The 15,612-nt window shown below is 44.8% G+C and overlaps 1 protein-coding gene across 8 annotated transcripts in view; it reads left to right on the top strand.

Moving 5' to 3' along the window:
• The window catches only part of RNF32 (ring finger protein 32), a 78,044-nt gene that overhangs the window by 25,574 nt on the left and 36,858 nt on the right, over nucleotides 1-15,612 (top strand). For 2 of the 8 annotated variants that reach the window (XM_074985071.1, XM_074985072.1), the window contains exons 8-9: nucleotides 13,838-14,005; nucleotides 14,426-15,603. The exons of 2 other annotated variants lie outside the window; for them this stretch is intronic. In XM_074985071.1, the coding sequence (XP_074841172.1) occupies nucleotides 13,838-14,005; nucleotides 14,426-14,668 (411 nt within the window). In that variant the 3' untranslated portion in view covers nucleotides 14,669-15,603. 4 more of the 8 variants (XR_012644077.1, XR_012644078.1, XM_074985073.1 and 1 more) reach the window with 4 other exon arrangements.

The raw sequence follows: 15,612 nt of genomic DNA, 5'->3' as shown, positions 1-15,612 counted from the left end.
ACAAATAAAAGTAAATCCTTTGACATTTTAAAATTCTCAAATATAACTTTAAAATTTTGGATCAGATTTTTTAGAAAATCTTGCATCGTGTTCATTAAAATTTCATCTCTAGCAATAACATGCAATATGAGAAAAAGCAATAGCTTTCCCATTAAGCCTGTCTGAAAGATTTCAGAATTCCTCTGAACATTGCACACTTTTCAGATTCCTGACACTGCTTGCATAGCCTTGGAGCAGAAAGTGGAGGGCATTCAAGTATGCAGTAATATCACCCAAGAAAGATACTTGTGACATAGAGGGGACCATCATTCATAAATTCCAGGAACTTGCAGGCCTTGATCTTGTAGCTTGGAAGAAAGCCTGTTGTTCCTTTTTGAAGTGCATAAAACTTCTCTTATACATGCCCCAACTTAATCAGTCAATGTCATCGTGCTGCAGCTGGTCACTGTATTTGGCTGAAAGCTTTCATAGAGGAGTTTTAAAAAGATGATGTTGCAAGCTAGAAGTTGAATGTGGTTAGTTCAATGGAGTAGCCATTTTTTTAAAAATCTCCCATATAACATGCTGCACTGGATAGTCTGGTGAATGATGCAGTTTAATATATCACTGACAAATATGAAGTAAATCTCTTCTCTTTCCCTCCCATGGAGGGAATGGCACCTGTAACAATCAAGTTGCAACTCATGAAAATTTATGCCATAATAAAATTATTAGTACTTAAGAGGTGCTACTGGATTTCTTGTTTTTGTAACAAGCAAGTTTACTTTCTATAGATTTAAACATTTTAAAATATTTTTGTCTTTTCAAAAATAATTTCTCCTGTGGTGTAGGTTTCTAATGGTATTAAACACAAAATATCTTCCTTGACAGTTTCATGGTCATAAAATATTAATAGTGATAGCTGGGCAGTGTCACTTAAATGCTTGATTCAGTCACTGCAGGAGACTTCTATTTGGCAGTTTTTACATTGGGAAGCAGTACTGACAAACAATCCCTGTAAATTACCTCCAGTCTTCTCACAGCCATAGAATCACACAGTGCAACTTGCTTCACAATGTCATATTTATTTTTATCTCTGGCAGAAAGCTCCTCTAACATTTCCATCATGTACTCCTTCACAAGCTCAGCATGCAGGGACGGCTTTTTCTTTTTAGCTAGTACCAACGTTATTATCCAAAGAGAAGGAGCTCTTGCTTTTTCCTGCACAGTCGCCGATGTTGTGAGAATGGCATCTGAAATGTGACATGAAGACTTCAGATTTTCAATTTTGTCACATCGTAGAACACTGCCAGGAAGATAGGCTGAGTTGAATTTACGATTCTTTGATGCAAAGTGGTGCCTCATGTTGATGACCTTAGAGATGAATACAGTGATTTAGCATGTTAAGCACAATGGTTTTGTGTTGAAATGAGGTGGCATTAAAAGAAAATCTGCTATCCAATTTGGGTTAAAAGCTCAGTTTTTACTGTTACCTTTGTGACATGTACTCTCATTTGCATGCATTTATTGCTTCTTTTCCAGCACTAATGAAAAATTGTACACTGTCCTAGCTCAGTCACAGCCAATACTATTGCAAGAACTTAAAACCAAGTAAGTAGTACTTAATTTGTACTGAGGCTTGACAGGGCTGAACCTCAGCACCTTAAGGCTTGGAAGTTCATATCCCCGACCACTCTAGCTTCCAGCCAGCAACTGCTACTTTCCAGCTACCTAGCTCTGAAGATAGTGCCACTGCCAGCAGCAACACAGAAATTCAGGTGGCAATACCATACCATCCTACCCTTATTTCTACCCTCCGGGTGACTGCAACATTGCTTTCAGGGTTGGGCACCTGGCCAGAAGCTGCCTTTCTCCAGACCCCACATCAGTACTTAATTTTGTGCATGAATTTCCCCAGCATTTCTTTCATTGTGAATTAAGCACTACCAGGAAATTATGTACTAAGGAAGACATAGGCAAATGACAGGAAGCATGTCACTGGTTGTAAAAATTGTAAATATTTTTAAGGTAAGCTGGCTGGCCACAAAGGAAACCTTGGCAGACTGCATGTGGCTCACAGACCATCACTGCTTTAAACCTTCTGTGCATTCCCTGTATTCTGAGCCCTGTCTGATCATCAGCGAAAGTTGAAGCAGCCTCAGAGCTGCTCCTATTTAGGCTAAATTGATGATGGCCACCTATTGGATTCTCAAAGAAATTATTGCCTAAGATGTGTGCCATTTCTATAATCATTGTAACTAATTCTACCCTGACTTTCAATGTAGGTTATGCAGCATGGTTCTGCCAGTGTCACGTAGAAGAACATTCCCCAAGAATCAATCCTGGCTTAATTTCTTTCTGAACAAAGATCATCAGTCATGCTGAGTGACTCCTGCTGCCACCGTAGTCAGTGAACTTTAACACTGATTTCACTAGGAGCAGAAGCAGATTTTATATAAAAACATGGAACAGTTTAATTAAATTTTAAAACTTACTCTTTAACAGTAATTCAGATAAAACCAATTAAGACTCCAGTAACTTTTTACAATAAATGTAATTTCAGAGACTTAGTTCATGAAGAGACTCAGGGCAGTGCATGCATTCATAACTCACCCAAAAGATTCACAGTTTTTTCATTTAGAAATGCATAAAAATCATGTAAGGTGCAGATATTGAAAAGGAGAAAGGTTTGGGTTTTAAAAAAAAATAAAGGGCAATGCACATATTTGCATATGATGGAATTTGAAAGATCTTAATGAAAGGCCACCATAGAAATACAAGAATATCTCCACTAATATGCATTATTGTAGACTCTCTCTCAGACACACACATTCCCCAATCCCTAACCTCTCCAGGCATTTTACAAGGAGATGCTTTAAAGGGGCCTCATAGTACATTTTTTTAAAAAAAATCATATTCTAGTGTTCTCATATAATTAAATCTGAACCATGGTTGACAAAGCAAATTAATAGAAACGCTTCTTAGGGTTGTATCACCCTTGTTTTTCCTGTATACTTACATCTACACTACAGCAATCCTTTAAAGAAGTTCTTCCAGCAATTCTCTTCCAAAACTCTTCTTTCAAAAAAGCGCATCCACACAAAATGGGGATTGAAAAAATCAATCTGCTTTCTTGGTAGAGAGCATGCACACAGCCCCTTCTTTCAAAAGAATGGGCCAAGGCTCAAAAAAAAATCTGGTGCCATGAGGACTGCTCTTTCAAAAAAAAAAAAAAAAAAAAAGGGACCCCAGGGTATCTACACACACTTTTTTCTGAAAAAAATCTTTTAGAAAAAGCACTGTTCCTTATGTGGGAGGGGAAGAGGGCTGTCAGAAAAAAGTGCTACATTCTTCCAATTTAATATTTTGTCTGTAGATGCTCCATGGGATTTTTTTTGAACAAGCCCTGGCTTTTGCAAAAACTTGCTAGTGGAAACATAGCCATAGTGAAAAATGCAGTCCCTCATACTGAGTTTCCAGTTAGCATGAATTAACCAGTTTCCACTTTTCCAGCTTAAAAAGGAAAAAAAAAGCTAAACAGATAATCAAATCAAACTTCTGCACAAGATACAAATGTACCTTTCCCTGCTCTTCTAATAAACTTTCCCATCATTTTCTTTTTCTGGGTGGTGCTAAAGTTTTCTTTGTTCCACAGCAATCACTTTAACTAGATTATGGAGGGATCAAAATTAAGAGTTTCATTATACAACTGACTTTCATACACATACACAGGTAACTAATTTTGAAAGGTTAATGACATGGAGGTTGCGTTAGACCCTAATTTTGAAGAACTCTGACGACAGTCAAAAATGTCTTGTTGTGTTAGCTAAGCCTGGGATTTTATATGTCATTCAGTCAGAGCTGGGTACCTACCTGCATTAAACCCCTTTGAAAATACAGCATTGAAGATCTATTACTTACGCCATATTTTCTGAATGCAATCAAATTTCAAATCAGTCTTTGCAGGAAAATACATGTTCCCCAAGGCACAGGGTACTCAAACAATAAGACAAAAGAAGTGAAACGTTTGCTGCTGCATGGTCTCTAGCACTGAATCTGGCTGAGGAACAAAAAGGGGGGGGGAACCAACAATATTTTTGCTGTGAAACACAGATGTAGAAAATTTCATATGCAAACCCCTTTGACATGTAAAAACTTACATGTTGGTGAACTTGAGTCACTTTGTAGATCAAATGACTCCTGTGACTGTGGGCTTTAGAACAAATGAACACATGCACTGAATAATTTTTCTTTTATTTTCCTGAGAGGAATACAGAGTAAGAAAGATACTTGGCCCACATCCTATCCCTGTCCTTGGAATGTTTCTTTAATCCTCAAAAACCACTACTGAAAGAAGAATGTCAAAGGATGCAGGTTGTGTGGTGCTTATGTATTATGTGTTGTCCAGGGGTCTGCAGCCTCTGCCTCCGGAGCTGCATGTGGCTCTTTAAGGATTTCTTTGTGGCTCCCACTGTTATAATTGTAAAGTAGGAAAAAAAAATCCTCCTAATTGTTTTCGATAAATTGTTGCGCATGTAAAAGCTCATAATGAACAACTCCATATCTAAAGAGCAAACAATGTGATCTCAAAACAGTGGATAACTCACCCTAGCATCCTCCAGAGAGAGAGATGATTTGAGATTGAAAAGAAGATAGTGGTACAAAGACACATGTAAAGTGTGAGGAAATAGAATATTTAAAAGGTTTTGAATGTCCTGCAGTAAACATGTATCACATTACAAATCATTGTGTGCGCGCTGCTCTTGAGATAGAGGTTACAAAAAATATGGTTTGATGTTATTAAGGACCATCTCATATTTACATGCATTGTGGCTCTTGAATTGTTTTTTTTTTTTTAAACCAAATTGGAAAAAATGTCTCTTGTTGTTAATTTGGTTGCCAGCCCCTGTTCTGTACTGAGCTTTCAGGCATTGTATGGATTACAGCAGATGACTGGAACTATAGAAAAGAGACAAAGTTCATTGGAGACAGAGACTTGAGTCTGCTTAATTGAGATGGAGTGAGAACCAGTTATACTTCAATTCCTTGCTTTCTTGGATGCAAAATTAATCTCTTCACATGTTGGACAATGTACATAGGTCTTTTATCAGGATACACAAGCAAATGAACACCACACTTATTTAGGTGGCAGACAACCACTTGATAATTTAACACTGGAGAAAAATGCTGTACATCTTCCTCCATCTCAAAAACCCAGGCATTTAGGTGGGTTCTGTACAGGATGTACTCATCTCTCATTATGTAACCAGTAACTTGGGGTATACCCTATTCTTCCTACCCCTAGAGCTTAAGCTCCATTTTCAAAACCATTAACCTACTCACAGGAACTAGAGGTCACCCGTGCAGGTCATCCCTTCCCTAGACACAAAGTCAATCAGTGCAATCCCTGGTCTCATTTACTTCTGGAAGTTGGCTCTTTTTACCCCCATCCAGTACCAGCTATAAGTTGCAATGGGATAAACAGTCGTAACTAAGAATGTCAAACGTGACCGGATCAAATTTTTTTGCGGCCCTCGACTACTTGGCTTCGGGCAGCCCACGCAACAGCTCCTGGCAGGGGGAAGGGCACAGCAGGAGTCATACCTGTCCAGCTGCTCACCCATTTGTCCAGCCACCACAAACCATCCCTGCTCAGCTCCCACGCATCCAGCATGGGCTGACAGCCTCACCAGTCACCACACTTTGCAGGCAAATGCTTAGATTCTGGGTGGAGATGGGAGCTCTGGGTGGTGCTGCTGTGGCTCAGTGACTTGCAGTTGCTCACCCACCCACCACTCCCTAGAGCGGCTGGACAGGTGTGGGCCTGCCCCTCTCTAATATGCCCCTTGTGGGGGCATGACTCTGTGGCTGAAGCACCTGTGCTGCTCAGAGTCTGAGTGGCTGCACCTCCACAGTGCCAGATGATCACCTCCCCCACCAGCAGTGCCAGGCTGCAAATGGCTGTTCTTACCCTGGGAGCTGGAGCTTTAGTGAAGCACCTACCCCTTGAGATGTCACATTTTACTTCTGGACAGTGGTAGCAGGTGAAGGACATCCCTGCTGCTGGTCCTGTTTGCCCTACGGAGCATTGGCAGGGGAGATTGGTGGGGGTGGTTGGTGACACTTCTTTTCAGGATGTCTTCTGCTGAATTTGAAGCATTGTCTCAAGGACAAACTCTGGGAAAGACTATCAGCCATTTAAAAACCAAGGTGTTCTGAGCACACATAAGGTGTGTGTTTTGTTTTAAGCTGGTGATACCCAGCATTTCTCTCATATGTTTCTGTGCAGCTATCAGCCACTGAAATCAATATCATCACCATCAATAACCGTGGGCTCAGCTCCCGTTGGTGTCTGATGCCTCTCCCACTATTCCGTTCCATCTTTCCCTGTCCAGTGCGGAGTGGCTTAGTTTCTGCAGAGAAGCTCCGCACCAATCCACTATATCATCTATCCATTCTCTGTGAATATGTGAACTTCTTCACATTTTTTAGTACAATACCATTGACACTGATCTTTCCTACATCCTTATCTGCAAATACCATTGTTTTAGTTTGATGTTCATAATTAGTTCATACCCCTTCCCTTCTTCGTTCTTCATTCAGCATCTGCACCATTTTCACTAGCTTCTCCTCATCTTCCTCAATAACTATATCATCTACGAACCTCAAGTTGTTAATTCTTTTCCCTTTCACAGATATCCCTTTGAGAAATCCATGCTAGACAAATCTCTTTTTGTTATGTGCTCTTTTTGACCAAGCAAATGCATATTTTGGCCCCAGTCCTACAAGCCAGTCAAGATTCATATTAAGTATTATATTGTCAATTAAAATTATTGCATTATATTCAAACAAGACATGAAAAAAATATTATAAAGTATACCTAAAACATAACCTGATAAATAATCTCAACTTTCCAGTAAAAGTATGTTTTCTTTGGTGACCCTGAAAGCTGTTTTCATTTGTGCAGTCCTCGGTAGGCCTTGAGTTGGATGTGCCTGGCCTTATCTTTCCTAATATTAAATTGTCAAGTCTTACTGTGCACAATGCTGCAACAAAGACAAACTGCATCAGCCAATTTAGGACCCATTTGAAAATTTCTTCCTGCACTGCAAAGAGGTAATCATTGAGAGCCTTGGAATATGAAAAGCATATCTCCTGTGTGGGTAAAGGGGCAGAATGCCTTTGAAAATCCCCTGAAAAAGTTAAATAGGTGTGGGAGAAAAAAAACCTTGAATCCAGCTAGTGAAGAAAGCGGGGAAGAGGACCCCCCACTCCTGGTTTGCCAAGCATACATTGTTGCCCTTATCTCCATCAGGCATGGTCTTTCATCCACGTCAATATGACAATCCCTGCTGCTTGTGTTGGGGTTAGCATTAATGAACTAAAATAATTTTGTATTCTTCTTCAAGTGGTCCCCATGGGTGCTCCACAGTAGGTGTCGGGCTCGCCCGATGCCGCAGATCGGAATTCTTCTAGCAGTTTCCTCTGGATCGCGCATGCGCCGATGCGTGCTGCTCCCTTGCGCGCCCTTAGTCATGTGCGTGGTTCGGTCCGCGCCAGTTCCTTCTCAACCGCCAACGGCTGGAGATGGAATCCGCTCCAGCTCTAAAACCTGAGACAGATAAGATAGTTGTTCTTTCTTGTTAGCTCGTTTTTACTATTATACAAAAAAAAAAAAAACTTACAAAATAGTACGAGAGAAGAGGAACGGAAGAAAGAGGAGCGAACAAAGAAGGCTGGTTAAGCCGTCCGCTACCCTGAAGGCCGTGAATGTTATTTGGGTTGTAGAACGCACTGATTAGCAGCTAAGTACCCTATTAACAGTAAAGACTCACCGTGACGTCCTCCTCGGGGTTTAAGAAGTGTGAGTCATGCCGCAGGGCTATGCCGGCTCTGATGGGCATAGTAAGTGCATTCGTTGCCTGGGGGAGTCCCATGTTACGCAGAAGTGTTCGCACTGCGCTAAGCTTACAGCCAGGGCCAGGAAGGACAGAGAGATGAGGCTCAAAATGATCTTGTTTGATAAGGCCCTTCAGCCTGAGCCACCGGAGAAGCCTCACACAGAAGGGCCCTCTGGGTCGCATAAAAGGAAGGTGGCTTCTTTTACTCCCTCTGTGCAAAAGAAGAAGAAACACTCCCCGGCTCGATCCTTGCCGGCGGTTTCAGGGAGCAGGAGGAGCAGAACGCAGAGCCCTGAGCCGCGGGCTGATGAAAGCAGCAGCGCGGTTGTGCACGTGGCCAGGGCCAGGCCTCCGGCTGTTAACAGTCGGCACCGAGGGCGCCGCCACATGCAGCACCAGCTTTCACGGTGCCGATGGCGCACGGGCACCCAGCATGGGGCCCAGCGGCGCCAGAGGAAGCTACCCGCACGGCACCGCTTATGATGGTACCAAGTGCGGCACCGACAGCGGGGCCAAGCTCCCCAGCATGGGAGGGGGCGACGCCCACCCTGCAGGGGGGATGGGAAAGCTAGAGCCAAAACCCGGCACCTCAGTCCATCTCCAGACATGGCTGCGATGCCATTATCACCCAGCTTCCCCCCCGCCCCCAAATACACACGCCGTGTCACCAGGCGACAACTCCACCGGCCTATTTCAGACCTCCCTCTCCATTCCTCCAACCACCTTCGCCTTGGCTCAGGCCACCTTCACCCTTTTTGGGCATGGATCCCTATGAGTACTATCACAAACCAGCTTCACCATTATCAATGTCGTCACGGAGGTCCCGCTCTCCCAGACATCGGGGTACACTCTCCGATCGTGGTCCAGGTCTCCATCACCGGGCCCTTGTCCATGCTGCTATGGCCATCCTCATCATACTGAACACCGACATCGGAGGTCTAAATCCAGGGGCAGATCCCCTCCCACTCCTCGCCAATACCCCCGTGTACACTCTTGCTCTGGGAGAGGAACGCATCTGTTCCAGGGGGAATTAGGTCCAGAATCCCCGAGACTTTCCTTCACAGCCCATGAAGGAGCAAGCATACCAGCGAACTCGGGAGCCAGAGGACTTGGGGGAGGTTTATCCCAGCGGTTCCTCCTCATCCTCCCCAGATGAGGCAATTGTCCCCAGGGATGTCTCCCCTCCGGATGACCTTAAACAATTCCGAGAGCTGTTCAAAAGAGTAGCATACATGCAGGACATTCAAATAGCAGAGGTGCAGGAGAAGCATCATAAACTCCTGAAAAATTTGAGACCCCCGGCTTCATCTAAAATTGCTATCCCACTGGACGAAGCCATTATGGAGTCAGCCACTAACATATGGCAGACTCCGGCCTCTATTCCGCCTACGAATAAAAGGGCAGATAAGAAATACTTCGTCCCAGCCAAGGGCATGGAATTCCTGTTTAGCCACCCACAGCCCAATTCTTTGGTGGTCGAATCATCCCAGCAGAGGTCGAAGACGCCTTAGTACAAATAGGGGGTCAGATAAAGATGCTAAGAAATTAGAGCTGTTCGGCAGGAAGGTCTACTCCTCCTCTACCTTATTACTGAGAATGGCAAACCACGCGGCACATTTATCAAACCATAACTTTGACAATTACTCTAGACTCACCTCTCTCATGGATTCCCTCCCGGAGGACAAGAAGCCAGTGTTAAAGGCGATCGTCCAGGAGGGCTACGCGGCCTCGCGAACGGGAGTTCAGATTGCCCTGGACATGGCGGACACAGCGGCATGCTCAACAACCGCAGCAGTGGTAATGCGTAGGGAATCCTGGCTCCAGATGTCTGGTATCCCCAGAGATCTACAGGCGAAGATTGTGGATTTTCCCTTCGACAAGCAAAAGCTGTTTGCAGAATCAACCGACTTGGTCCTTCACTCTAGCAAAGATTCGAGGGCCACACGTAAGACCTTGGGTAGCTGCACTCCTCCATACAAGAAAAAGAAATTCTATCCTCAGCAAAGACGCTACGCTTACCAAACACAATGCGCACAATATCAGCGAGGCTAGGACCCAGGGCGCCATCAACAGCAGCAACAGTACAGGGCCCCCAGGCGACGTTCTCAACAAAGTCGCACAACCTCGGGGCAAGCCCAGAGGCAGCAAGTTTGACGGGTATGTCGAGGACTGCACTATCAACACCATCGCTCAATGCCACTCTTACCTCATGTTCCATCATCACCTCAAACCGTTCTACTCCCAATGGCAAAATATCACAACAGACAAATGGGTGCTGGAAATTATAGCCACGGGTTACACGATCCCCTTCCAGTCACTACCACTGACGAAACCTCCCACCCGGCCTCTTCTCAGGGACCCTTCTCACGAGGCAAGGCTGAAGCAGGAGGTAGATCACCTCATGTTCATAGGGGCGGTGGAAAAAGTACTGGAACAATTCCAAGGGAAAGGTTTTTACTCACACTACTTCCTAACAGAGAAGAAAACAGGAGGCTGGAGGCCAATTTTGTACCTACGGGGCCTCAACCGATACTTACGCAAGCAGCGCTTCCGGATGATTACAGTTGCCTCCATACTTGCGGCACTGGACGATGGAGACTGGTTTGCAGCCCTCGACTTACAAGACGCTTACTTTCATAGAACAATCCACCCGGCACACAGACGCTTCCTCCACTTCACGGTCGGCGGGGAACATTTCCAATACAGGGTTCTTCCGTTCGGCCTATCCTTGGCACCCAGAGTCTTTACCAAAACCCTGGCAGTGGTATCAGCTTACCTGCACAGGCAGGGCGTGTTTATTTTTCCATATCTGGACGACTGCCTACTGAAAGGGGCCTCAAAGGCAGAGGTCCTACGCATGATACGCGTCACCGCGAACGTGTTTACTTCGCTGGGCCTAGTTATCAACCTTGCAAAGTCAAAGACTGAACCCACGCAAGATATAGAGTTCATAGGGGCGCACATAAACTCTATCGCATTAAGAGTATACATGCCCGACACCTGCTTCCGCACCATCAAATCCTTGGTGCAAGTCACGATGTACAGCCCCGCGGTGCCAATCCTAACATGCCTGCAACTGTTGGGGCACATGGCAGCTGCCACGTTTGTGGTACAGAATGCCAGGTTACACATGCGAAGCCTGCAGCATTGGCTGGCGAGCGTTTACAAACCGGCAGCCCACACCGTCCACAGGGTAGTATCGCCCACGACAGAGGTACGGAAGTCACTAGCGTGGTGGGCAGATCCCAAGAAGCTGCTAGTGGGAGTGCCCTTCCACCAACCACAAATTTCCGTTTTTCTTACAACTGACGCCTCCCACATAGGATGGGAGTGCACATTGGCAGCAAGGTGATGCAATGGCTATGGTCCCCCGTGGAACAGACCCTGCACATAATCATACTGGAGCTCACAGCAGTGTTCAATGTGTGTAGACATTTTCGGAAATACCTGCATGGCAAAGTAGTCAGGATCAATACCGACAACACCTCCACCATGTTCTACATCAATCGACAAGGAGGGGCACGGTCCCGTGCGCTATGCGCAGAAGCAGTCCGATTGTGGAATTGGTGCATTGCCAACAACATAACGTTGAAAGCCTCGTACTTGCTGGGCGCCCACAACGTGAAGGCAGATCAACTGAGCAGGCGCTTTGCACTCACACACGAATGGCAGATCCGCTCCGACGCATATTTCGCACCTGGGGGTTTCCCCAAGTTGATTTGTTTGCCACCCAGCGCAACAAGAAATGCCCTCAGTACTGCTCTAGAGCAGGAATCGGGCGTGGGTCCCTGGGCGACGCCTTCATGATCTCATGGAAGGGCCCTCTACTCTACGCATTTCCCCCCACAACACTTATCCACAAAGTTCTGCAGAAAGCCAGAAGGGAGAGAGCTCACATGATACTCATAGTTCCAACTTGGGACCAACAACAATGGTTTCCCCTGCTTCTGCACTTGTCGGATCATCCACCACTCCCCCTACCGGTAGCGCCAGACTTACTAACACAGGTTCAGGGGTCCATAGTGCACCCGCAACCTGAGGGACTCCACCTACAAGCATGGTTAATCCATGGCTCAGCACCGTAGAGAGCACATGTATGGAGGGAGTAAGACAAGTCTTAAAGTGTAGCCAAAGGACCTCCACCAGGAGGACTTATGAACAGAAATGGACACACTTTACGGCTTGGTGCTCTGCCAAACAGTTAGCTCCTCTTGACATCCCTATACCTGTAATTCTAGAATACCTGCTGGACCTCAAACAAGATGGGCTCTCTCTATCCTCGCTAAAGGTCCACCTCGCAGCTATATCAGCTTTTCAGCACAAAGAGGAAGGGCCCACCGTATTCGCCCATCCTATCGTCACTAGGTTCTTGAAGGGGCTGGTAAACCTGTACCCTCCTCGAAAACCGCTACCACCGTCGTGGAGTTTGGACTTGGTACTCCACACGCTATCGGGACCACCCTTCGAACCATTGGCCACGATACCCCTCCGACCGCTTACCATGAAAACGACCTTCCTTCTTGCGATTACGTCAGCCCTCAGGGTGAGCGAGCTCGCAGCAGTGATGGCAGCGCCGCCCTGCACAGTATTCTCAAAGGAGGCGGTGATCTTATGGTTACACCCGGCCTTTGTTCCGAAAGTTTCCTCGGCGTTCCACATTAACGAACCAATAGTATTACCCTCATTTTACCCGAAGCATCACAGCTCCAGCAAGGAGGCGCGCCTGCATCTCCTAGATGTGAGGAGGGCGTTGGCCTTTTACATAGACAGCACTAAGCCCTTCCGGAAAATGGACAGGCTTCTGGTGTCTCTCGCTCCCAGGTCGAAAGGGGAAAGCCTCTCTTGCCAGAGAATTTCAAAGCACATTGTGTCCTGTATAAAACTGTGCTACGAGCTTCAAAAGACCCCTTTGCTAGCCCGCCCAGGGCTCACTCCACCAGAGCGGTGGCGGCATCAACGGCCTTCTTCAAGGGAATCGTGTTGAAAGACATTTGCAGAGCGGCGACTTGGTCATCCTACGACACGTTCACCAAGCATTATGCCGTGCGTCGGGTGTTCCATGAATGAGGATACCCGTCTGTCGACAGCAGTCCTCTCGGGGGCAAGCTGCACATAAATCAAGTACCCATCTCCTTACTTGGGGTTACTGCTGGGTAGTCACCTACTGTGGAGCACCCACGGGGACCACTCAAAGAAGAAAGAAGTTACTCACTTGTAGTAACAATGGTTCTTCGAGATGTGTCCCCGTGGGTGCTCCACTACCCGCCCATCCTCCCTGCTTCAGATCTCTGTCCGGTGTTTTTCAGGAGCATCCGGGGCGGTTGGTCAAGGAACTGGCAGGGACTGGATTGCGCACATGACCGAGGGCGCGCAGGGGAATGGCGCGTATCGGCGCATGCGTGATCCAGAGGAAACTGCCAGAAGAATTCCGATCTGTGGCGCCGGGCGAGCCCAACACCTACTGTGGAGCACCCACGGGGACACATCTCAAAGAACCATCGTTACTACAAGTGAGTAACTTCTCTTTACCATTTGATGCACATACTTTGATTAGACGTCTTTCATGGTACTAACAAAACAGTACATGCTCTTTTTAAAAAAAGATTATCTTTTACAATGAAGATGAAATGAGTTCTTGGGAGCTAAGAACTGTGTTTTCAAACACACTTCATCTTCATGTATGAGCTAAAGCCTTGAAGAGTAGAGAGACCTTTGGAAAGTTAATACAAAAAAGGCAGATATTTGTACATTTTGAATAAAAATGCGTGATGTTTGAACAGAGTAGTAGCATGTGCTGTTTTGCCAAAGTATTTTTGATAAACTTTTCAAAGTGCTCAATGAGTTTCCTTGTTTTGTTCTGTTTTGAGCAATTTACAAATCTAAAAATTCTGCACTGATAACTGTTTAACAGAGAACTCTTCTAACTGGAATCTCTTCTCCCTGTCCCCCTTCTTTAGTTTCAGGAGATCAGCAATCGATTATTGAGTTCTTATGACACAAACATAGATGAGTTTTTTTCTGAAATTGATTCTTCTATAGCTGTAAGTCGAAAGGTACTTCAACAGTTGGAGGAAAAAATTGCTCCATTAATAAGTGAAACTGAATGGGAGAAAATACAGATACAGGTTGGTTTCAGAGCATCAGAAGATAAACTCATTTCACTTTGCAACTATAGTCAGTGTCAGAGCAAGGAAGTTCTTTCTAGCATATCTTTAAGCCAAAAAAAAAAAAAAAACCCTATTAGTTTTCAAACTAGAAGTTGTCTTTTTTTTTTTAAATACAAGAATATTATTTTGCTACAGTAGCTACTTTTTGGTTGCAAATAATTCTCTCTGTGTGAGATAAAGTAATTTTAAAAAATTCGTAATATTTCTGATATAAAGGTACAAAACACTTTTCAGTAGATTAAATATTCAATGACTTAACTACCAATTGTAACAAAATGTTCTTTGAACCTTCTAATTGTATCGGGTATTGTTGCTAAGCATGCCTTCCAATGTTTAGTTATCAGTTTAATATAACTAATATATTTTCCCCCCCCCCAGGCATTTCGGCAAGAGATATTTGACTGTCCTATTTGCATTATGCCACTCTGTCATATAACTCATCCTCCAAGCATCTTTTCTGAGAACAGCAACAATCGGTATTCACATCTGACTGTTCTGCTGTCTTGTTCGCATGTGTTTCATCAGACTTGTCTTCAAGCATTTGAAGAGTTTTCTTTGGGAGAAAAACTAGTTTGTCCTCTATGTCGCTCTTGTTATCAAAAGAAAATTCTTGAATGTTGATACAAAGATGCAAACAGTCCAGAATGAGCTGTATAATAGAATTTTTAATTGATTTAATGAGACCTCACAGGAGATTAGATCCTTGTCAGATCCAGTGTAAGAAAAGTGCATCTCTGTGGCTGATGTGGCTCATACGATAATAAAAGTTAAATGGACATGGAGCTGCCTTTTATCTGACTTGTTACTTTTCCTTGCTTTCCACATTCATACCTGGCTTCTAGTCCCCTTGCTTTCTTTTATGTTCTCTTTTCCCTCCCTGGTCTTTCAGTTCTTCTCTCCTTTAGTCTCCCCCTTTTCAGAGGCTATTTCAAGCATGATATTCCAGTTCTGCCACCCCTTGTCATGAGACGGGTAACAGAACTTTCAGAATAGCCCCTCATTTCAAGATCATTTTTGCAATTTGCATGGCACAAATTCCACACATTATTTCAAAATATACAGTGTAAACATAGCCAGAGAGACAATGCCCTCACCATCAACTTCACATTCCCGGATCCCTTTTTCCCTTTCCCTGAGAACTCTGACTTTTGATTCCTTTTTTAATTTAGTGGATTCTGTCTATATCCTCCCCAGTGGATTTACTCATGTAGGATAACAGGAAAAGTCAGATTCCCTCAATAGCAGTGCCCTGGTAGTTGGAAATGCCATTGATGATTGTGGTAGGAAATGCATGACTTTTTCAGGTCCTTTTAGCAGCTGGATGCTGCTGGGCTGGCTCCTTTCCTTTAATAGCAGATACTGTTGGATGATAGCTTCTGACAATTCTTCTGTTGACAGATTATGGCCAGACACCAATTGGATCAAAAAAGCAATCTGCTCTGTCGATAGAGAGTAGCTGTACTGCCTGGCTGCTCTCTCGACAGACCAGCCAACCTGAAGCAAAGCAGGCAGGGTTGACCATTGACCTGGAACCCGTCTGTCCACAGAGGGCCACTCCCCACTGG

Source organism: Carettochelys insculpta, chromosome 2 (assembly GCF_033958435.1).
Source record: "Carettochelys insculpta isolate YL-2023 chromosome 2, ASM3395843v1, whole genome shotgun sequence".
NCBI classification, from domain to species: domain Eukaryota; kingdom Metazoa; phylum Chordata; order Testudines; family Carettochelyidae; genus Carettochelys; species Carettochelys insculpta.
The sequence above is the reverse complement of the archived record's forward strand: the minus strand, read 5'-3'. Positions and strand labels throughout refer to the sequence as shown.